General features: G+C 35.0%; 2 protein-coding genes across 2 annotated transcripts; both read right to left on the bottom strand.

The window, feature by feature from the left end:
* Nucleotides 1–4723: 4723 nt before the first annotated feature.
* Nucleotides 4724–5647, bottom strand: Or13g1 (olfactory receptor family 13 subfamily G member 1). Its single transcript, XM_075953204.1, has one exon. The coding sequence runs from the start codon at nt 5645–5647 to the stop codon at nt 4724–4726; it is 924 nt and encodes a 307-aa protein (XP_075809319.1).
* Nucleotides 5648–15452: 9805 nt separating this feature from the next.
* Or6f1 (olfactory receptor family 6 subfamily F member 1) lies at nt 15453–16379 on the bottom strand. Its single transcript, XM_075953148.1, has one exon. It carries the CDS (start codon nt 16377–16379, stop codon nt 15453–15455), a length of 927 nt encoding a protein of 308 aa, XP_075809263.1.
* Between the last annotated feature and the right edge of the window lie 8839 nt (nt 16380–25218).

Here is a 25218-nt window from a genome sequence, read left to right as displayed (position 1 = left end):
AGTGTTTATTTTTTTATTTTTTAAAAATATTTATTTATTTGTTATGTATACAATATTTGTCTGTGTGTATGTCTGCAGGCCAGAAGAGGGCACCAGACCTCATTACAGATGGTTGTGAGCCACCATGTGGTTGCCGGGAATTGAACTCAGGAACTTTGGAAGAGCAGGCAATGCTCTTAACCACTGAGCCATCTCTCCAGCCCCTGCATCAGTGTTTATATCTTGCAGTGTTACTCATTAATTAACTTACAGAGTTTGTGGTTAGGTAGGAATACTAATGACTGCCCACCTAGTTGCTTGTCCTTCCTATACTATGAAGCCTAGTCAGTGGGGATGAAGATTTCAGGTTTGTATAACACCATAATATGAGTGAAAAGGCAGCCTTCAGAATGGAAAAAATTCATAATTAGCTTTATTTAACAGAAGTTTGTTTGCCGAACATACAGAAAACTGGAAAAACTAATCACCAAGAAAACCAAAAGGCTAATTGAAAATATGGACATGGAAATACATGGAAAGTTCAGAAACATTAAATAAAAATGACTGATTTTTTTTAAATAATCAACATAGTTAGCAGACAAATTCAAAATAGAACTCTGAGATTTAAAATGGATAAAATTTAAAAGAAAAAACGAAACCAATTTGAACTTTTTTTGAGAAAATAAAAACATTTTCTATTAGTGGGAGTAAAAATTATGAGTCAATATGGAAATCATTATAGATATTTTCTAAAAACCAAAACTTTAGATCTACTATGTGATATAACTATACCATTTCTGGTCACATTCACAAAGTACTTTACATTCTACTCTAGAAATATTCTCTCATTCATGTTCATTGTTGCTCCAATCACAATATCCAAGAAACAGAAACAGTCTAGATATCTATCAACTGATGAATGGATGCTAAAATGTGGGAATGTCTCTCAGCTGTAAGAAGTGCAGTTTGGAGGTAAATGGACCAAAGAGGCCATAATCACTATAAATTACATAAACCAGCCACAGAAAATATTGCATAGTTTCTCTCATCAATGGATGATAGCTTTTAATTTGTAGCTAAAAGTTCAAATTGTAGTACCCATGTAAATCATAAAAGATGGAAGCTGCCATGGTATGGGGGGCACTGTGAGCAAGGGAAAGATGATGTAACTCAGGTGCTGTGAAGGAGGTAATAATGAAGCGTGAAGAATCAAAGGAGATGGGGCTGAGTGTAGGGTAGATGAGGGAAATCAGGAAAGTGTAATTAAGGCTTAATACTTTTGATGAGCCTTATATGGTAACCTGATGCTATAGAAGCTTCCTAAAATATACACCTTAAATGATAGGTATATAAATGGGGGTACCCTACATTCACTGGGAAGACAAAGTCTCTCTAAGATAAAATTGGATAACAAATGCCAGGCATGGGTAAACTCTTTTGGAGTTGTTTGTTTGTGGATTTTCATAAACATATCCCAAACCTGATAAGCTATTGATATTTCTCTTGGGTACCTTTGCAGAACATGATGGTGAGACCTTTTGCTGAAGATATCATATCAATGATTAATTGAATTTAGCTAGTTTTAGATTATTTCTGGGACTTGATACTGCTTCCTAAGGAAATGAAACTTACCTCTTAGAGTGAGTTTAGAAATAGCAGAGCCAGTTCAGTGCTCCACTGTGGGTCCCTGCCTCTGTTTCCATCAGTTGGTGGAAGAAGTTTCTGTGGTGTTATTTAAGGTATTCATCAGTCCTACTACAAGACAAGGTCAGTTTGGACACGCTCTCCTCTATTACCTAGGGTCTTAGCTGGGGATACTTGGAAATTTTCTAGTTTCTTGCTAGCCCTATAATGGCTCCTTCAATCAAAACATTTCTTTCCTTGCTCTCATCTCTGTCCTTCCTCCATTTTGACTAACCCATTTCCTCAAGTTCTCTTCCCCCTCCCCTTCTCCTAACCTCTTCCCCTTCTGCCCTCCTATCTCTCCCCACTCCATTCTCCCAATTTTGCCAGACAATCTTGTCTATTTCCCCTTTCCAGGTGGATCTTTGCATGTTTTTCTTAGGGTCCACACTGTTACTTAGCTTCTCTAGAATCATGAACTATAGGTTCAATATCCTTTGCTTTACAGCTTGTATCCACTTATGAGTTAGCATATCCCATGTGAATTTTCTGGGTCTGGGTTACCTTACTCAGGATGGTCATACACACACACACACACATATGATTTTATCCATTTGCCTGCAAATTTGAAGATGTCATTGTTTTTTACTGCTGAGTAGTACTCTAATATGTAAATGTGCTACATTTTACTTATCTTCTTTGGTCAGGGGCATCTTGTTTCCAGGTTCCAACTATTACAAATAATGCTGCTATGAACACAGCTGAGCATGTGTCCTTGTGGTATGGTTGAGCATATATTGAGTATATGCCCAAGAGTGGTATTGCTGGGTCCCGAGTTCGGTTGATTCTCAATTTTATGAGAAAGTACCATACTGATTTCCAGGGTGGTTGTACAAGTTTGCATTCCCTCCAGCAATGGAGGAGAGTTCCCCTTACTCCACATCTACTCCAGCATAAGCTATCATGAAGAGTGTGAGGAGCGAGAATATGAACAAAGAGCTCAAGACCATGATGGGGACACCCACTGAAACAGTTTAACCTGAGCTAATAGGAGCTCATAAACTCCAGCTGGACAGGGAATGAAAAAGCATAGGTCCAAACTAGTCTCTCTGAATGTGGGTGATAGTTGTATGACTGGAGCAGCCTGCCAGCCCATTGACAATGACACCAGGATTTATCCCTACTGCTTGTACTGGCAGAAAGCCAAAAAGGGAACATATTCTCTTTGGATGGATACTTTGCTCAGCCTAGATATAGTAGGGGACATTTGGACTTTCCTCAAAGTAATGTGTCTTATCTTCTCTGAGAAGTGGATGGGTGGTGGAGTGTGTGTGTGGGGGGGTAGGTGGAAGGGATGGGAGGAAGAGAAGGAGTGGGAACTGGGATTGGTATGTAAAATGAAATGAGGAAGTTTGTTTACTTTTTTAAAAAGTAAAATAAATAAAAGAGAAGCAGCACCATCATAGAAAATAATGATATTACTTTAACAAGGCTGTACACTGAAAACTTCAAAGTGATTCATGCATAAGTTAGTTCAACACAGTTTTAATTTAATAAAAATATATGTATACTACCAATTTTTTCTCAATTGAAAACTAGTTAAATAAACTTCCATAAAGTACATGTCCACACAATGGAGCATTATTAGGTAGTCACAGGGTCCTAAGGAAGATCTCTAGACAGTTTGATTACAATTTAACTGAAAATATATCAGAAGTTGTTAAGGTGATTTATAAACACCATTGCTCATATAATAAGAAATTACAAAATAATTATTTACATTATTTTGGTTTATTTTGATAAATGTTTGAGTATTTCACATGTGTAAAATGTATCTTACTTATACTCACCCCCTACTCCTCCAATATCTCCATCCAGATTCACTACCCCATCTTTATCCAACTTATTCCATAGTGTTTTAACCTCTTTTTCTATAAATTATTATCTCTTAATATGGAGCTATTTAATAAAACAGGTTTGTTTTCAACGTAATGGTAATACTTCTTAAATATTATTACCAAAGTCATAGGAGGAATAATTAGTTTAACAATTGTCATACTATTTCTTAAACATTGTTTCATAGCATGTGAATTCATAGAAGAACTATATTTTGTATTTAATGGGTAAGCCTCATATACTTTATTGTTTTGTATCTTTATTTTATGCTTGCATTTATATGTTTAAATAAGATGAATTGTTTGTACTATGGATCATCTGGATATTGATGTTTTTGTTGTGTATTATTTCAAGCTCTACAGTCTCAACGAATTCTTTTATGTTAAGAATGCTTGATTATTTTGTTTACATCTTCTATGTTCAGTCAACTTCAGAAGCAATCAGTAATCACTGCTCAGCATTATTATATCATTAGATACTATAACAGAATTGTTACATATGTGAGCATATTGTGTTGTATGATTTTTTTCACATGCACGTATAGGGTATACACTCACTAAACCTGAATCTGAATCTTTTGGTTAATATGATTGAATATGCTTGTCTTTTGCTCCTAAATTTGTGATTACATGCATATATGGCCATGTCTTCACTTTATATTAATGTTGAGGATTTGATGTTAACCTCTTATCTTTTTATGGCAAGGCATCTCTCATCCTCTTGCCATAACAATTTTATGTTGTCATCATTTAACTCATACAAGTACATGCCTTTGTTTCCTGTCATATTGGAAGAAAAAACTTATTTTTAGTGACATTTATTAAGAGATTTCAATGGAGTATCTAATAGATCCTTAAATTCTTTATATATTTAGGATCATTTGTAATCTCAAATTTGAATGCATATTATATAGAACGAAAGTTCATTTTCATAGCTACCCATATTAGTGTGAAAGTGCTTGGTGTTTATTAGAGAAATTATATGAGTTGATTTCTCAAAGCATTTGAAATAGCACTTTAGATAGTGCTGCTTATATATTCTAATAACCTTATTTTATATAAATACTTCCCTGGGTCATTGCTCCAAGGAGCTATGACTTTTTAAAATGGGAGGTGGATTTTTGATACCATAATTATGTATTATTGAGGTACTTAAAAATATATTAATTTGAGACGTTATAGGATATGGTTTGATAGGAATAAGGTTATATTTTCTTCTGAAACCATTAACCTTTCGCAAATGCAAACACTTTCCTAATTCCTGCCTGCATCTCCTTGTTCCGGAAACTGTACACTATTGGGTTCAACGTGGGAGTTACTAGGGTATAAAGTGAAGCCACCACCTTGTCCCTTTCAAAGGTGTAGCTGGATGCAGGTCGGATATAGGTGTAGATCACAGGCGAATAGTAAAGGGACACCACGATAAGGTGGGATGAGCAAGTGGAAAAGGCCTTCTTTTTGCCTTCTGTGGTGCGGATGCGGAGAATAGCAGCAATGATAAAGCCATAGGAGATGCAGGTGAGGGTGAAGTCCCCCACAGCCAGGGTGATATCAGCGACATAGACCATCACCTCATTGACTCTCACGGGACTGCAGGACAATGCTAGCAGTGGTGGTATTTCACAGAAGAAGTGATCAATGATATTTGGCCCACAGAAAGTCAGTCTCAGAATAAGACCTGTGTGCACCCAGGAATTGGTTACTGCTATCCCCATGACAATGCTGAGCAAGCCTACACATGTACAGTGGTTCATAATCATACTGTACCGAAGTGGGAAACAAATGGCCACGTAGCGGTCATAGGCCATGGCAGTGAAGAGGACCATCTCAGCCCCCAGCGACCACGTAAAGAAGAAGAGCTGGGTCATGCAGCCCCCGTATGAGATCAATTTTTCTGATGTTAGCATTGTTCCCAGCATCTTCGGTATGATGCTCGTTGTGCAGATGATGTCCACAACAGCTAGGGCCAGAAGCAGAATATACATGGGAGTGTGCAAGGCAGTGTTATAGATTATGGCAATGACAATTAGCATATTGCCAATGAAAGCCACAAGGTAGATAAAAAGAAAGATAATGAAAAGAATTCCCTGAAGTTCAGATTTCTGAGTGAGTCCCAGAATCATAAACTCGTTAACAGTGCTGTAGTTCATAGTGCATAAGTGGTTAATCAGCAAATTTCTCGTAGTGTGAACAATGGAGAATTAAAGGCACCGTTGCAAGTGATTCTGCTGAACGTGTGCTGTTTAAGTATTGATGAAGCCCAGATTTGGAGCATGAGTTCTGCTATGATGTGATTCTCATTTCTGGGCAGTCCACTCTATTCTCCAGATTCCATTCTCTGATTCCCTTTCTTCCATGGATTGCTTAAACAAAGTGAAGGCAATAATGGGAATAAAAATATGAGAAATAAACCTGTTATCAAATATTACAATAATATTTCACTTGAAATTTATCTGGATATAATTTCTATTCACATATGTACATTAATAAAGAAATATATTAAGAAAATACATATCTTAAGAATTTGGTTGATTGTATAATGGTGGTAAAATGACTTTCCTTGACAATGTAAAAGCAGAAATATTTGGAACAATATAAGCCTGTGGAACTAATCATAATCAGTATGTTTCAAAAGAAAATATTCAGCAAGTTATTTTGATATTGTGTATTTGTGAAACTCCTGACCATCTCCTTGAAATCCGAATCCTCAAAAAAATTTTGACACATGTCTTTTTTTGCAGTTTTCTTCCTTTGTGAGGACATTGATAAAATTGTGTTAAATAACTTTTGTTGACTGCAATTCAAGATAATCCCATTTTTAAACATATATACACCGCTATGTGTCTATTTTAATAATGTATGTAAATTATTTTTGCAACCTCCGTAAGTCCCATATGGAATAAGTTAATTGTCCATGATGCTGTAATGTATAAATAAAATGTGATGTGTCATACAGTGGTTTACTTTACAACCTTCAAATAACTATTGTTTGCAAAATGAAAGACTTTGTATAAATAACTAGATAAATAACTGAGGTATAGAAAGAAAATATTATGATTTCAAAAATATGTATCTTGTAGAAATACAGAGCAGACAGATGAAGAGTGTGAATTTGTAAATATGGCCTTCAATTCTCAGTTTATGTTCAGTGAATTAATTTAGATGGTGGCTCCATTGAGTACTTTGATTATTAAATACTGACTTATGTAACTCACTATATTTCATACTTCCTTACCAATTACACTTCTCTCCATGACTCCTGCTTGACTTCTTCATACAGAGATATTTTCTTCTGTCTTACTCTGTTCTGAGGCCACATAAATGTAATATTGTTTTTACAAGTTTTGAAGGATATTTTGAAGATCATGAAGATAAGAGACTAAAAGAAATAAACTGCAAGAAAGGTATTAAAATGAATAAATAAGGAAGTTAGAAATATAGTGAGTTCAGGATGTGGCAAAATGGTGTCCTAAGTAAATGGTAACATCTTAAATATACATAAGTGTATGTATGTGAAATATCAAGACTGAATGCAATGAGAAAACTAAATTTCAAGAAATTATCTTATGTATAGTCAATAGGGATATGATGTGGGATTCTCTTCTGTATGCTTTGAATACCATTGGTTAATAAAGAAATTGTCTTAGGCCTGTGTTAGAGTAAGATAGAGCTAGGTGGGGAAAACTAACCCCAATGCTGGGAGAAAGGAGGCAGAATCAGAGAGAAGCCATGGAGCCGCTGAAGAAGACCAACACTCCAGAACTTTGCTGCTAGGCCACCGAGCCTAGTAGTAAAATATAAAATAATGAAAATTGGTTAAATTAAGATATAAAGCTAGCTAATAAGAAGTTAGATCTAATAGGCCAAGCAGTGATTTAATTACTACAGTTTCTGTGTGGTTATTTTGGGAGTCTGGGTGGCCAGGAAACGAACAAATGGCCTCGTATTACAGGGATATATAACACTTCTAAGAGAAGAACTGATATGTAGTATTTCCTAAATTTAGACAAATATCCCTGATGCTAGCATATAGGATTAATTTAGAGGAGACCTGTATGTTATCCATCTTGATCTGATTCCATACTTAACAACTGCTTCTGCATTTTGGAAAAAATAATTTATCTAGCCGGGCGGTGGTGGCGCACGCCTTTAATCCCAGCACTCGGGAGGCAGAGGCAGGCGGATCTCTGTGAGTTCGAGGCCAGCCTGGTCTACAAGAGCTAGTTCCAGGACAGGAACCAAAAGCTACAGAGAAACCCTGTCTCGAAAAATAAAAAAAAATAATTTATCTAACTATGGCTTATTCTTTACCTTTCATTATTTATTAAGACCCTCAGGAAATAAAGTTATGCAATACCTATAACTACATACAGAGATGATTTAAACAGGATCATTTTGTTTTTCAGAATGAAGGAACAATCCTGAATACAAGCAATGTCTTCGCAATGAGTAATTTTGAAGTCTAAGTCTTTTTAATGACACTTGAACAGAGACTATTAAACAATAATTTATACTACATAGTCATAATTTTTGTGTAATTCATCATGGTATTTGTTTAATCTTGAGAGTAAGATTAAACCTATAATATTATTGCTCTTATTGTATATGAGGAATGATTTTTGATATTGATAGAGCTAACAGACATACTCATATCATAGAGTTAGCACGATGGCATGGATATCATGATCCTTGTCATCTAATGGCATGTGGTTTTTGCTCCAATATCATTGAGAATTTTTATGTCTAAATCATGCTGCATAATTTCTGCCATTTCTTCAGAACACGTCGAAGGAGCCTTTGAGCTTCATGAGAATCTGATGGTAGAAATTTTTCTATGTTCTATTCCTGAATGACTTCTGTCAGACCCTTTTGTCTAGGCAATTCTCTAATTAACACTGATAAATCCACTGATAAATCAAATATGTTCAAGAATTGTGTAAAAAGTAATATTGTCTTTAGCCTACCTTCTGCCAATGCTAAAGTACTGAAACAGAGATGAAAAGTAGGCATTTATAATTATTATCGATTTCAAAATGACCAAGGAAAGATAAGAATGAAAATCCTGACTAAACAGGAAATCTATGCATCATAAAAATATAAAACATTGTATCCTGGGCATCTTGATAAAGACCTGTCACCACACTACTCAGGAAGATAAGCCACGGGATCATCAGAAGTCTAAGACCAGCCTAGACTAAATAACATTTCAAGACAGTCTGAGCCACACCGTTTAACTCAAATTCCCTTAAAACCAAAAGGTAAAATGTGAGTATGACAATACTTACATACCTTTTCTTTACTATAAGCAATCATAAGATGGTAATCCTAGAATTGTCCATGTTTTGCTATTGAAGCGTCGTCTGCACAAAAAGACATTTCAGACTCCAGATATTAGAACAGTTGGACAACAATGGAGATCCCAGACCAATGTTATACCTGTTTCTGTAAATTGCAACGGTATACAATATTCCAAAACGTTTTGTCCTCTATATTTAGAAAGAGATAGTGATTTGAGTTCATTTAAAATTCCTCCATTTTTTGTTCCAGAATGATCACATCCTTAACTAGAGCAAGTAGGATATGTACATCAAATGAGCGATGAAATCCTTACACAAACATTTTTTCCTTGAGAGGTGTTTAAAATTAAAATGCATAATTAATTTATGCATTAAATTTAAGGAAATTTAAAGAGTTTTTGTTAAGCAATTTTCCAACCATTCACATTGTTGATATTCTATTCATCAGTGGTCATTCTGTTAAGCTCCAGTTTCTTGTCTTATTGTTTGTTTTGTTTTTATTCTGAGGATTGAAACCAGAGGTATTGGGCAATATTGTAAGACTGATTTATTCATATTTTATATGAAATTGAAACAACTGAGAAGTCATCCAGACAATAAAAATACATGCATTAGAAATTCTCCTTTGTTTGAATTGGATTACTAACTATGGATAGATCTTTCATGCTGTTTTTGAATTGAATAAATAAATTATTTAATTCATAAATATCCTGATTAATGGTATAATTTGATCACTAGCACTCTCACAAATACTCACTTAAGTGCTTGGCTGGGTTGTATCATATTGGAGTGGAATCTTGTATTAAATCAACAGGAAAACTCAAAAGAGACAGTAGTAACCATCAGTTTCTAAGTATCTCTCTGTGCTTTCTTATATATAAGTTTCTCCTCACTTATGGTATATCAAGATTGCTAGCTCTCATTCAAACTCAGGATTCCTGAGAGAGAGTACCTTGAGTTAGTTTGTTTAGGGTTCCATTAAAGTGGATCTCAGAGGGACAATTAAAACATGCCTAACCTGATTAATAATCACAAAATTAAATGACTTGCTTTTTATGTAGCCTCATGCCACACAAAAGGCACTATAAGAACATAGGTTAGGGGCTTAAACAATGAGAAATATTAGAGACACAGGTGATGCATGGGGTTATTGGGTGGCTACTGTCTGGAGAGCTTTTGTCTCTGCCAATAGAACTTAGAATAAACATGTAACTCAATGGTAGATCCCTTGCCTGCAATATCAAAAGCCATGGATTTTTAAAAAGTAAATTTTCAAGTTTTTTTAAAACGTAATTTTTACAAAAATGTATAAAAAGAGCAATATATAGGAAAAAATTCTTAGATTAAGGCAGTGTATAAGTATTTTCAATTTAGTCCTCTATAAAATAACAATCAGCGATCTACAAAAAAATTGTTGGGCCAAATTATTATTTAGTTAAATATAGTGAACAATCTTAAGTGCAATGCCTTCCTGAAATGAATCATTTATAAATCTATTCATTCTTTCATTGCTGTTTATGTTTGTATTCCAGAAGCCCAACCAATCTGTGGGACAGATTCATGTCAAGGTCATGGCATCTCTGGCCTGTTTGCTTGATATTTTTACTGTTATAAACAATTATTGAACATGAGCATGCATTTTCATGTTTAACATAGAGATTTATTCTATTTGTTTATGCCAGGGTAACTGTACCGGAGTGAATGTTATATCATCTCCACAGACACCTTAGTACTTCAGTACTTTACTGGCTGAATTGAATGGCTTGTATTTATAATGATGTGCTATATCTAAATAAAGTATATTTTCAATATAACAAGAAACAGGAGTTTTATGTAGTTGTCAAACATCAAGTACAAATAAAACATTTTTTTAAAGAATAGTTACTTTTGAGTCAGTGAAAATGATTTACCTTGTTTTGGTATTACTTTTAAAAGTAAAATAACTGACTGTATTTTATATAATAAAATTATGTTATCATTGTAGACATTTGTATAATACAATATACATTATGATAACTAAGCAATCTGAATTATTTGAAAAATGTGTTTAAGGAGATATAAGGAAAGAAATTTAATTAATAAATATCACTACTGCTCTTGAACCAACTATTTAAATTTGTTGGTTCCAAGCCCATGCTATTATTTATGGATAGTTAGATAGATAATAGAAATAAATAGATTATATATATATATATATATATATATATATATGTAGTTGGATAGATAAGCAGATGATAGAGAATAGAGATAGATTTTAGATAGTTTATGTATTATTTATTATAAGAATTTGGTTCTATGCATTATCTATTTGTATAATGCGCAAGTCTGTATTCTGCTGAAGAAATTTCTTTGATATATGTGTTTTTTTTCCTTTGAGAAAAGGATACTCATCATGTAACTAATTGATTATCATTTAATTTTTTATTACTTTATTTACTTTTTAGATAACATAAAATTACATCATTGAGAAAACTCTATAGCATATACCAAATTGACTGTAATGGTTTACATTTCTAACTTCAGTGAGGAAATTGTTTTTTTTCTCACCTCTAATGGATGCTAGTCATTTTCTTCTGTCTGACAACAGATAAGCTAACAACTATGAAGGTTATATTTTATTCTGGTTTATGATTACATTTCCATGATAATTGGTGATTTTAAAGAACTTTCATATATCTCTTGGACATGTATATGTGGCTTTTTTAGCCTGTATATTGGACCCTTTGTCTATTTTCATTTAAAGTTTGTACTTTTTTACTAGTGCATTATTTTAGTTTATTACACATTATAAATTTAAATCATTTTTTAGACATATAGCTTTTTAATCCTTTTTGTTATATTGATAGGATATTAGTTTACCCTACTGCTTGGCTTATTTGCTATTTAAAATTTCAGTCTTATCTAGCCACAGACTGTTTTTAGAGGCCAGAACAACTTTATGGAAGATTTTTGTTATGTTTTCTGTTGATACTTTGCAGTTTTGTTTCTGATAATTAAGATAATTGGATAGATGTGCTGCAGATACTAAGACGCCATGGATGAAAGCCCAGACTACTATACCCAGCAAAGCTTTCTTTCACCATCAATAGAGAAAACAAGATATTCCATGATAAAAACAGTTTTAAACAACATGTATCCACAAACCCAGCCTTAGAGAAATTACTAGAAAGAAAACCTCAAACCAAGAAAGCCAACAACACCCACAATAGCACAGATATCTGACAACCCTCCACCAGCACAACTCAAAGAAGGGAAACACACAAACACTACCACCAAAAAAAAAAATAACTGAAGTTAACAACCACTGGTCATTAATATAACTTAATATCAACTGACTCAATTCATCTATAAAAAGGAACAGGTTAAGAGAAAGGATACAAAAACAGGATCCAACATTCAGCTGTTTACAAGAAACACACCTCAACCTCAAAGACAGACACTACCTCAGAGTAAAGGGTTGGGAAAAGGTTTTCCAAGCAAATGGACCTAAGAAACAAGTGGATGTGGCTATACTAATAGCTAATAAAATTGATTTCAAACTAAAATCAATCAGAAGAGATGGAGAAGGACACTTTATACTCATAACAGGAACAATTCATCAAGATGAAGTCTCAATCCTGATATCTAAAATAAAAGCACGCACATATGTAAAAGAAACATTACTAGAACTCAAATCACACACCAAGCCCCACACACTAATAGTAGGACATTTCAACACTCCTCTCTCACTAATGGACAGGTCAACCAGACAGAAACTTAACAGAGAAATAAGAGAGCTAAAAGATGTAATGAATCAAATGAATTTAACAGACATATATAGAACATTCCATCCAAACAGGAAAGAATATACCTTCTTCTCAGCATCTCATGGATCCTTCTCAAAAATTGATCACATACTTGGTAAAAAAGCAAACACCCCACAGCTACAAAAAAAATTAGAATAACCACCTGTGTCTTATCGGATCACCATGGAGTAAAGTTAGAATTTAACAATTCCACCCCCAGAAAGCCTAAAAACTCATGGAAACTGAACAGTCAACTACTGAACCACCCCTGGGTCAAGGAAGAAATAAAAAAAATTAAAGTCTTCCTTGAATTCACCAAAAATAAAGACAAGACATACCCAAACCTATGGGGACGGTGCTAAGAGGAAAGTTCATAGCACCAAGTGCCCACATAAAGAAAACAGAGAAAGCTCACATTAGAGACTTAACAGCACAGCTGAAAGCTCTAGAAAAAAAAAAGAAGCAGATCCATATCTATCACCTTGCCCTCTTGTCAGACTGATGAATATCTTAAATATCACCATAGAACCTTCATCTAGCAACTGATGGAAACAGAGGCTGAGATCTGCATAGGAACACTGGACTGAGCTCTCAAAGTCCAGTCGAAGAGTGAGGATATGAGCAAAGAGGTCAAGACCGTGATGGGTTCACCCACTGAAACAGTCTACCTGAGCTAATGAGAGTTCAGCAACATCAGCAGGACTGGGAAGGAACAAGCATAGCACCAAACTAGTCCCTCTGAATGTGGTTGACAGTTGTATGGCTGGGGCAGACTGAGGGGCCACTGGTAGTGGACCCAGGATTTATCCCTACTGCATGTACTGGCTTTTTGGGAACCTATTCTCTTTGGATGTATACCTTGCTCAGCCTAGATATAGTAGGGAGGGCCTTGAAGCAATGTGCCTTACCCTCTCTGAGGAGTGAATGGGGGTATGTTGGGAGGGTATGTATAGGGAATGGGAGGAGGGGAAGGAGTTGGAAAGATAGTTTGTTTTCTTTTTTTAAAAATAAACTACATATGTATAAAATTTCTTTTGGGGTGAAAACACTTTTATTATTGTAGTTATATAAAAATAAAGTGTGTATAGATACAACGCATAGATTTGTGTTTCTGTTCCTTCAGTGTTTCAAAGGAATATCAAAGAAACATTAGTAATTTTATATTCAGATTTTCTTGGGTTTTTATCTTTATATTTAAATTTAAACAGTATTACAAAAACATTAAAACATATTTCGGGAAAAAAAGATCTTTCTTCTGCAAAGCATGCATCAGCTCCCAGTGCTTCAGCTGGATGTTGAGGCTCAGGAGCTCCTCACATATCCATGATGAAATGCTAATGGGCTTGATCTTGTGCACGTCCTGCAGCATTAAAACCATGAGGAGACAAGGTAGAAAGAAAAGATCTACAAGTTTCAAATGAGATATTAATATATCCATTAAACTTAAGACAATTTCTTGTATTTTTCTATATATTAGATTTTCATAACTAAGTTTTTAAAAATGTCTACCTGTCTTAACATCTTTAAATGCTCATTTTTTTCTAAACAGGGTTTCTCTGTATTCCTGCTTCATGGAACTTGCTTGGTAGATGATCCTGGCCTCAAATTCAGAGATCTGTCTGCCTCTGCCTCCAAAGTCCTAATATTAAAGGCATTTACCACCAATAACTGCCTAAATGATGATCTTATAGGTTAGTATCATGGGAAATAGTTGATAGTAACAGTAGCCTGTTTACCGCCTAAATTATACTGGTGCCAAACCAGTGCAAGGCCAACTTAGACTTTACAGCTGAAACATATCTCAAAAACCACCACCAACAAAAAAGCAATCACCTGTAACAGCACTCCCGAAAGTAAGTAAAACCATAGGTTACAGAGAAAGATTATATATTGGATGGCCTCCTGGTACTAAAGTTCTTCTAATCTCACAACATCCAGTAGGCTCCTAAAAATTTGGTGCATAATATTCCTTTCAAGTAGACGCATATAGTTCTTTGTTATTGCTTCTTTATTTCAGGTGCCATTAATGAAGCCTAAATACAGTTCACCAGTTGATGATACATTACTGCAAATCCCCTGAGGATGAGGAATAGGTAAGGAGTAAAAGAAATTATTAAAGGACCTTAAAATATTATAATCTTCTCTGGAAAATATACCTCAGGTCCGGTATACCACCAAAGAAAGCACTCATTTTCCAGGAATAGATTTATCTCAGAATTCTTGCAACTTATGTCATAACTGAGCTTAAATATTGATTTTTCTTGAATTTGTTTCTGTTTCCTTTCAACTGTAATGCTGTCAGGGATATGGTAGAATATTTCTATATCTAGTTTTGGACAAAACAGTACATACAACCATTTCCTTTCGTTAATTTTAATCTTCTGCTTGTTTTGTTTAGAAATAGCAACTGATCTTTAATTTTAGGAAAAATACCTGTATTTCATTAACGAACATTGGTTGTTTGTAATCTACTGCTTGGAAATGATCATAATCTATTATTTTTCTCCTGTAATGCTTGTATATTACTGTACAGGGAGCATGAAAGTATCTTGTAACTTCACATATGCTTCTTCATCTACACTTTACCTGCAATATCTTGGCTTATTCTTCCCACGTCCTTGTAAAATTAATGTTTTACTTTGTGACTATCAGAGTCAAATAATACGTTTTAAATATATACATTCAAAGAGCAAATTGTGTCTCAAAATAAATTTACATTCCCATTTTTATATCTTTATAAACATTTCTAACTATTCATATTTTGCACATCACACACAACTCTATGAAAAAAATTTCCTGTAAATGATAAAAATATATTACAAAGTATTCAGCCCTGTGTTCTTGAAGGAAATGTCTATGGCACTTCAGGAGGGTCACATTCTCCTCCATTTCTTCATCAGAGTTTCTCTGACCTCCTTGTTACGAAGGGTATAGATGAAGGGATTGAGAACTGGAGTTACCACTGTATTGAGGACATGGACCGCTTTGGTCAGATCTAAGTCATCCTTGATGGAGGTTCGAACATGGAGGAAAATGGTGGAACCATACCAGATGAGCACCACAGTGAGGTGGGAGGAGCAGGTAGAGAATGCTTTGCTTCGGCCACTTGCAGAAGGAATCCTCAAGATGGTGCTAATTATGTAAATGTAAGAAATCAGAGTAATGAGACAGGAGCTCAGGATCACCACAAAAGCAATCACGAAAGCCACCGTCTCCACGGCCTGTGTACTGGTGCAAGCCAGGGCAATCCAGGGTGCAATATCACAGAAGAAATGATTGATTGCATGAGAGCCACAAAAGGACAAGGTGCTGATGAGGGCTGTCGGCACAGAGATGGCCAGGAAGCCACAAATCCAGGAGCTAAGAGCCAACTGTGCTGAGAGTAGACTGTTCATTATAGCCGGGTAGTGTAGTGGAGAGCAGATGGCAAGATAGCGATCATAAGCCATGGCTGCCAAGAGGAAGTATTCTGTGCAACCTAGGGAGAAAACCAGGTACATCTGCAAAAGACACCCTGAAAATGATATGGTCTGGCTTCTTCCCACCAGGATGGCCAGAGCTTTGGGGACTGCAGCCGTGGTATACCAGATCTCCAAGAATGACAGGTTGCTCAGAAAGAAATACATAGGGGTATGTAACTGGTGCGAAGTACTGACCAATACCAAGATTGCCATATTACCACCAATGGTAAGGAGATACATCACCAGAAACAGCATGAAGAGAGAAAGCTGTAGGGTCTGTGGCCCAGGGAAGCCCAAGAGAAGAAAGGCTTGAGCTAGAGTCGCATTCTCTATGACCATTGTGCTAACTTCAAACCAGAAACAGACTTTCTTCACTTAGGACTTTAGACTGGTAGTGCAGTCCTAGAAAGATGAAAAGAAGTAATGTCATGAAAGTTTGACATTTAGACCATCAAGCATGTGTTATCACTGTCAACTGGTGTGGAAATTAATGTGCAAAAATTTCCTGAATATTCACTAAAGTCATCATGTTAACTATATTACAGATTGTTTCTGTGGTTATCCTGAGTCCCAAGAATTAAATCCTGCCTCTGCCCGACTTATCCAGAACTCAAAAGGATAACTATTTCAAGGTGATTCATTCACTGTATTTTAAATTTTTACCTGTGTGACAAATGGGAAAGTAAAATAGCTTCCAATAGAAAACAAGCATCTATTTGTTCTGAAATTGGTCCAACAACTTAAATTGGAACCACATTTGACAGTTACAGAGTTAAAGTTCTTTTTTAAATCTTAAACATAGTGTACAGAAGTAGTATTTATATTTCCTGGTCTGTATTGTTTCATCTAATGATCTTGATGATGATAATGATAGTAGTAGTAAATATATATGAAACAATTGGGAGAAAATGGGTTTCTGCATCAGTAACATCAGTAATTGAGAGTAGGTGAAGACTATAATGTAATTTGAAACTCTTTCTCAAAAATACAAGCTTAAGTCCTTTCCATTTCCCAGATATTGTAAATAGTTCAGTGATAACATGGGTAAGCAAATAAATGTGAAACTCTGTCCTGTTTCTTTTGTCTGTCCTTGGTGTATGGGGTTGTCTTTTTAAGACAGGTACCTCTTCGTGCTCTGTTTCATTCATAATTTTCTGTCTAATTGTATAGTTCCAGCCGGTGAATCTACGAGGAGCAAAGGAAAAATAGCTTTAATTTTCTTACACTGCAGTAGTAAAATATATAATATATAAATTATTAATTATTCTATCTGAATAAAAATAGTGCTAGATGTTGTCATTGATGCAAAAGAGAAAAATAAATAGAATAAGATCATCAGGGATAAATGCTAATTAAGTTTTTACCCCCTCCAAATTGTTAAAATGATTCTTAACTATGTGTCATCCTGTGTATCTTGCAGATTGATAGGTAGAATGGGTTACAAAAATTATAATTGTTTAGTTGTTGAAACCCTAAAGCCAAAAGTTAGTATCTTTTGATGTTATTCATTTTTTTTATTTTGTAAAATGTAGTCAAGGAGCAACAAATCAAATTTATATTGGCGGCTACCAGTACTGTGAAGTATCTGAATATGATTCTCTAAAATATGAAGTCTTGGCAAGAAAGGTGTTTAAACACAGAAGCAGTACAGAAAACTGCAGAACTTGGAGGGTCATTAGCTGTAATTCTTTCATCCTGAAAATCCACATATGTGGAGATTCTTTCTTGTCTCTACAGTGAAGAAATAGCACACCAAGTAAGCAAGTGAATTCTCACCAAACACACTCCAATTTCTCATCTACTTCTTACCATTGTATCTGTTTTCTTCACACCATACTTCATCATGAGATTCAAGAATATACATCATTTCTCTTGGTATCTTGGTCTTAATTGTTGAGTGTCTCCCTGTCATAAATCTTAAATACATATTGTTACACTCGCTCTTTCTAATATCTTCTTGTTGTTGGAAGGCCAATCATGAGAATTGCAATGCTAAGTGAAAGTTGGTATTTCAGTCACACTTCATATCTAACATCATCTTCATAAACCTATAAACATTCTTTTGCTCATATTGTGAACTGAAGATTGGTGATGGTGAGGAGGGGTCGTGTTAAAGATTCTACAAAGTATTCATAGACTTATGAGGATGTCTGTGTCCTTGCAGAGTAGAACGTTACAGGGTCAGAGACTACTTATCTTAGGCAATTAGTGTTTCCTCTTTATAGTCATGTATTTCCTACCACAGTTTTTTAGCTAATATTCTAGTAACTGTCAATTAAATCCTTTTAAAAATTGTTTGTTGAGGTCCCTAGCATCCATCAGCCCAAATGCCCAGAATGTCATCAAACAACATTTGAAGGCTATTGCAAAGGTATTCCAGTGTTGCTCTAACCTGCCATCAGATGTTCCTAGCAATGTATTTGAAAGATCCCTTTATTTGTGGATTTCTTTTTTCTGTATTGTAAAGAAATTCAGAAAAGTGTTGCCACGTTAGGAAACATTATTTGAGGTAAAGTAGAAATGTGGTCCTAGATCCCGGTCTCTCAAATGTTGTCTAAAATAATCTTTTATACCAGTTGAATTGAGAGTTGCCCTTGTGCTGAAATCACTCTATTTTATAGACAGTGATGATTAAAAACAGAAGCCAAAGAAGTTTCCAAAAACAGAACTGTGAAAATTATTTCTAGAGGCTTGACTACAGTCCCAGACAACGTTTAAACTGTATTTTCAGTGACCTTTACAAGGGTCTTTCTAACATCAGATTCTTAGGTCAAAAGAGATGATACTTTAATACATGCAGTACAATTTTACTCTATTATGAACTAATATTTGTTTGATATGTGATTATCTTTTTCTATGTTTTTAAGGCCTGTGTATAGTGCTTAATAGTTGAATGGATTTAGTACTAATTCTGAGATCACCTAAATAAAACTTGGTCATATTCTGCCAACAAAAGGGAGATAGGAGGATAAGGAAATGAAGTAGATAAAAGATCAAATGCAATTAAAATGGGTAAAAATATGCCATTATAATACAAACTTATTATCTTAATATGCTAATACCCACAAACATATATGATACTGATGTTGAATATGTGAAATCATTTTACTCAGCATAAGAAGGGAGGAGCATTTTTGTGTTCAAGGTTATCTTGGGGGCACCCAAAGGTGCTTGCCATAGAAAATGGAGAGAAGGGGAAGAAAATATATTCAAAATATTATAATTAAAATATCCTGTGATTTTGAAAATTAGCTACAAGTTGAAACTAATTATCCTATTTCATGGAAACATATTGTTTTAAGCAATTCTTAAGGGCATCTTGTAGTTTAAATTTCTCATGGGTAGAATTTTCAAAGTTTGAAGATATAAGATACTACCTTTCTTATAAAAATAAATAATTTTAACTGAAGATAATACATTTGGGTTATTTCTGATTTACATATTTGAGGTATTAATGAAACGCACCGTGGCTCTGTCACATAACAAATTATCAATACAAAACAAACCAGAGTTCGGAAAGAATGCTTTGAATTCAATATAATCCCTTTGCTTACCAGTTGTTCTTTCTGCCATAAATGTCATAAAGCTCACACATTGTCTTCCAAACTCACCTTTCTCGTCTTCATAGTGTAATGCTTTTCTTTGCATAAAGGACTACATTTTATTCTTATCTCTGTCTCTCTCTCTCTAGTATGTGTTTGTGTGGCCTGCCTTTCCTCCCTTAGGGTTATTACATTGCATTGTATGGTCTACTTTACTTCGTTTTGAATTCATTGCTGTTAAATAAATGCCATCCTCCATGGTCTTTGAAACTCTCCATATATTTAGTTTCCTTTTGACCTTTTTGTGGTAAAACTTTCAGTTTGGTGTTTGATGTCTTCCTCTCCTCATGATAATAAGATTCCTGCTAAAAGCAATTTGCTCTTAAGTAACTGCTTAGGTAGAGATGAAACCTTCGGGAGGGAGTTACTAATTTCTCTTGAGAATTTAGGGTCATTTACAAAACTGTGACCTCTGGCTAAACCTTTGAAAATGGAGACTTCAGAATTTTTAGCTTATTCATATTTTATATATATTGAGGCTCTATTTTTTTTCAGTAAACCTTGCAGGTTAGATGGCCATGAGAAACTTTTGTTCTGTGCATTTTGGGTTTTGGTTATGTGTGTTTGCATGTGTTTGTGTGTGTATGTGTGGTGTGACAAAAAAGCATGAAGTTAAGTGTGTGTTAGAGCATATTCTGAGAAGTTGGGGGAAGTAATATGATAAACCTATATTAAATGATTTTTTTAAAAAAATAAAATAAATAATGTCAAAAGAATGGTGATGGTATGCAATTCTGTGATGGAACAAGAGTTTGTATGTTTTAAGACTATGATCACATACATCCATGATCCCTTTTGGTGGCTGCTTTGGTCTAGATCCCCATTATTTCATTTTATATATTTTTAAAACAATCTTCTCTCATTTTACATTGCAATCCTAGTTTTCACTCCCTCCCTTTTTTCCATTCTCCCTAACTTCCATCCCACTCCACCCCCATCTCTTCAGAGAGGGTAAGGCTTCCCTTAGGGTGTCAAAAAAGTCTAGCGCATCACTTTGAGGCAGGACCAAGGCCCTCCCCGCCATATATGTTTTTCTTTTTGTGGTAGGATGCGTGTCCTAGTCCCATCACTGAAACCCTTGGCTGGTTACAGAAGATGATCTGTTTAGGCTCCATATACTACTTTACTTGGAATACTCACTGGTGTTACCTGCACATGATCCAGGAAGTTTTCACTGAGCTAGGTTTCCATATTACCTCATAAACATCCCCAAATTTCAGGAATCTCTTCCCAAAAGCTCATCTCAATATCTCCCTTTTCCATCTGATCCTTCCTGTTCCCATACCCACTTATCCCCAGACCAACTCCAAAATATATTCTATTTTTCCTTCCTAGAGAGATTGGCACATCCCTGCTAAACCTTTTAATCTAACTTCTCTGCAACTGTGGATTGTTGTGTGATTAGCCTTTACTCAACAACTAGTATCCACTTGGTAATACACATCATGTTTGTCAGTCTGTGTATGAGTTTCCTTAATAAGGATGACTTTATTTTCTCTTTCCTCCCATTTGTCTGCAAATTTCATGATGTCACTTTTTTTTTAATAGCTGAGTAATTCTCCATTGTGCCAACATACCACATTTTCATTATTTTATTGAGGGATATCTAGATTGTTTCAAGTTTCTGGCTATTATGAATAATGTCATTGTGATCATATTTTAGCAAGTTTCCTTGTATTAAGATTGAAAGTCATTTGGGAGTATTCCAAAAAAGTGCTATAGCTGGATTGTGATGTAGATCGATTCCAAATTTCTGTAGTTCTTCCCTATTGATTAAATAATAGCTATGGATGTTAGCACTCCCACCAGCAAAGTAATAGTGTCCCCCTTGCCCCATATAGCGACTATGCTGATCTGTTTATTATGTTGTTCATCTTAGGCATTATGACAGATGTGAAATGTAATCTCAAAATAGTTTTGATTAGAATTTCCTTAAGGGCTAAGGATATTGAACATGACTTTAAGTTTTTCCCATCTACTTGAGATTCCTCAAGTGAGAGTTTCCTCTATTTCATGAATGTTGACTATTTTTTTCAATTGTTTCTCAGTCATCTGAAAATTCTTATTGAGAATTTTTTGTTTTAACATATAATTTGTTTAACTAATGTTTAGTTTTTTTAGTTCTTTCTTTATTTTGTGTAGTACCCTATATTTGATGGAGAGTTAGTGGTCTCTCAGAGCTTCTGGGAGTGGTCAACCAGTAACTTGTCAAACTTGAGGCTCAGGCCAGGAGAGACAGTCCATGGCCAGGAACTGGAGTTGTAGCCAGAGACCTAGGATAGAAACCAATACAGCTGACCAAAAAAGGTTAATGAAATGATTCCTAATGATATTCTACTGTTCTCACCGATCAATACATAATCCAATCACCACCGGAGAGGTTTCATTGGGCATCTGATCAGAGAAGATGCACCGTCACACAGCCAAATACTAGGTGGAGTTTAGAGCACTCCCCAACAGAGGAGGGGGAAGATCGTAGCAGTGAAAGGGTTGGAGACACCACAAGAACATGGCCCACAGAATCAATTTAATAAGGCTTATAGAAACTCACAAAGACTGAAGCAATAGTCACAGAGTCTGCATGGTCTCTACTATATCCCCTGAAAACATGTTGCTGTTGTTTAGTTCAGGGTTTTCTGGGACTCCTAATAGGGCAATGACTCTTTTGCCTTTGCTTTGGACCTTTTCATCCTCCTGAGTTGCTTTGTCTAGCATTGATATGAGGGTTTGTGCCTACTCTAATTATAGCTTTTTTTGCCATGTTTAGTTGATAACTCTGGAAGACCTGCACTTTTCTGAAGGAATTCAATGAGTAGTGTATCTGAGGAGAGGCTTGTAAAGAGGACTGGTAAAAACAGAGTGAGGGTATGTTGTGTTTGGGATGTATTATTATATAAGAGAAGAATATATAAAAAGAAAAGTGAAAAAAATACATCCCGGCTGGTGGCTCAAACCACTGCTTAAAGCCATAGTTTAGGGTCTGGAGGATACCTGATTTAATTTTCAGATTGGTGAGTCCTGGAATAAGAAATTAAACCAGCGATATGTGGGGTAGTAGCAGAAACAGAGACAAGTTTCTTAAGAGAAAATTACTTAGGAGATGGGAAATGAATCAAAACTGGTGAAATAGTCAAAATTTCAGTGGCCCCATACCTGGAGCCTTGTAGAATGTTTATGCCTCATTTACATACCGCACACTGTGTTCTTTATAGACAATTTACATATTACATACTTTGTTATGTATGCGGTATTTGTTACACGTAGTCCATGGTCAAAGGGATTTGCAGTCTTTCTCAGTAATCTATTTCCTTCATATTTTCTTCCACATTCATACACAACCTCCTCCTTTATCCTGTTTTCTAACATTGGAATCAAGCAAGATAATTGATTTCTCTTATACTTGGGTTGTGCTGTTTTGTTGCATGGTAAGGAGCCACTTGTTTTTTCCTGACTGTCTGGCTAGCTTAGCCCCAAAATAACCACACAAATATTATATTAATTCAATCACTGCTTGGCCCATTAGCTCTAACTTCTTATTTGCTAACTCTTACAACTTAGTTTAACCCATTTCTATTAATTTTTGTATTGCCACATGGCAGTGGCTTACTGGTAAAATTCCCAGCATCTGTCTCTGGCAGATCTATGAATTTAGCCTCATCAATGAACAAATTGTTAAACAGACACAAAAGACAAGTAAACCAAAGTTTATTTGTGAAGTAAAAAACAGTTGCAATCTGCGCATCACATATCGGAGAGAGTAATTTTTTGTGGACCATGTTAAGGTATGGAGAAGAGTTTTGTTTATAGAACAGCAAATGTTGATGGTGCTATAGTTTGGTGTAGTTTATTTGTCTCCTTTGATTTTTGTAATTTAGGTCTTGAGATTGACTATACTGAGGTGCAATATAGAAAAATCATACACAGCTAGTTGAGTCGAGCATAGTCTTTTATATTGTACTTCTTTAGTTTTATTAGCAGAACTTTATGTAGCTCAGTGGATGGAGGTTTTAAGGACATGCACATTGTTCAAGGAAATTGTTATGAATAATGGTTTTAAAGATCACAAGTATATTCCAGAAGGGTGAGTATATATTTTTTCTGTTTGAAAGAGAGAAAAAAGTGATTTGTTTCATTATGTGTGTGTCTCAGATGGAATAGGATATAAGAAACTTGGACATTGTCTTAATCCTTTACACTGATTATATTAACCCTTTTTCAAAATAACTATACTTCATTACTACTGTAATTAAATTTGTTTGTACATTATAAAAGCCTCCTGGAAAATATTTTAGTTTTTCTAGCAAGGAAAACCAATTAAATTAAAAGGGCAGATAATTGTTCTGATAAAGTACAGAATGTACAGAAAGATTTAAAAGTTTGTAAAGAAAATATTTTGTGTTGAAAGAGACTGGTAAATTCACCTCAAGAAATATTTTATGAACGAGTGATTCTTGTCTTTTGCAACTGTTGCTTTTTCCGTAGCTTCTTTCCCGACACTGATGAGAACACTCACCTGCATATAGTTAGATCTAATGCATTCCTGCACTGTGTGCAGGCTGACAAAGATACATGGATGACTATGTGTTATCTTTATCTGTAGAGTAACACCACCCCAGACCAGATAGAGAAACACAGAAAGATTTATGAAACACCAACAAAGTTCTGTTTTGGTAAACCACTGTGTTTATTGGGATTACTTACAGGAGCATGGAAGACTCAAATACAGCTGCAATACCCAAACCTTCCATTCTCATTATTAGTGACAACTCACAGTAGCTGCATAACTGCTCCTTGATGCATGAAGTTCGCATAGCTTCACAGATTGCAAAAGCCCTTCCAGGCTACTAGGAAAGTCAGAAAGTTCCTCCTCTCCTTAGCAGATATTTAACATTTCTATAATTTTGGAAAGGAATTATGTTTTTAAACTATCTAGAGCATAAAAGAGAATTTAGACACAAGCTTTAGAATCAGGGGCCTTCATCCTTTCACCTATACTATTTCTATTCAGGAGAAACTACAGAAAAAAATCCACACAAATCTCAACCTCTCCAGTGTCTTTCTTATAATACCCTCAACCTGAGTGGCTACTATTTCTCCCTTTGAATTTGTATCACAACATCTTCCTCCAGTTTTGCCTTTGCTTTAAGCATTTGATATTTCTTTTAAGATTAAGCCTAATAGAAACTACACCAGTTGAGTTGATTTCTTGCCTATTCTTTATAATTACTAGAAAGATTAGCAGAGAAAAAAATAGATTTAAATTTACCTTGATTGATCACTTGCTTCCGCTGCATAAGCTGATTTTTTGAGACTGTTATTTTTGTTTGTAAATAAATCATATAATGAGTTGTCCAATGATAAGTTATTTAATCTTACCATGATCAAAGTGATCAGTCTTTAAGATAAGAATTGTTCCCAAATGAGAACAGATTTAGCATATCAGAACCACAAACTGGTACGATGACATCAAATGTTAGTCACATATAATAAAATTTCTGATCTTAGATCATATCGTCCTTATGCTGAATGTTCATTAACCAAGGCAAAAAAGAGTGTCCACACTTCTCTTTCCTATG

This window comes from Microtus pennsylvanicus, chromosome 18 (genome assembly GCF_037038515.1).
Source record: "Microtus pennsylvanicus isolate mMicPen1 chromosome 18, mMicPen1.hap1, whole genome shotgun sequence".
Classification (NCBI taxonomy): domain Eukaryota; kingdom Metazoa; phylum Chordata; class Mammalia; order Rodentia; family Cricetidae; genus Microtus; species Microtus pennsylvanicus.
This window is presented reverse-complemented; position numbering and strand designations above follow the sequence as displayed.

Bases quoted from the DNA above. Each gene is read 5' to 3' on its own strand.
- Or13g1 (XM_075953204.1), bottom strand. From the start codon at position 5,647: ATGAACTACAGCACTGTTAACGAGTTTATGATTCTGGGACTCACTCAG.
- Or6f1 (XM_075953148.1), bottom strand. From the start codon at position 16,379: ATGGTCATAGAGAATGCGACTCTAGCTCAAGCCTTTCTTCTCTTGGGC.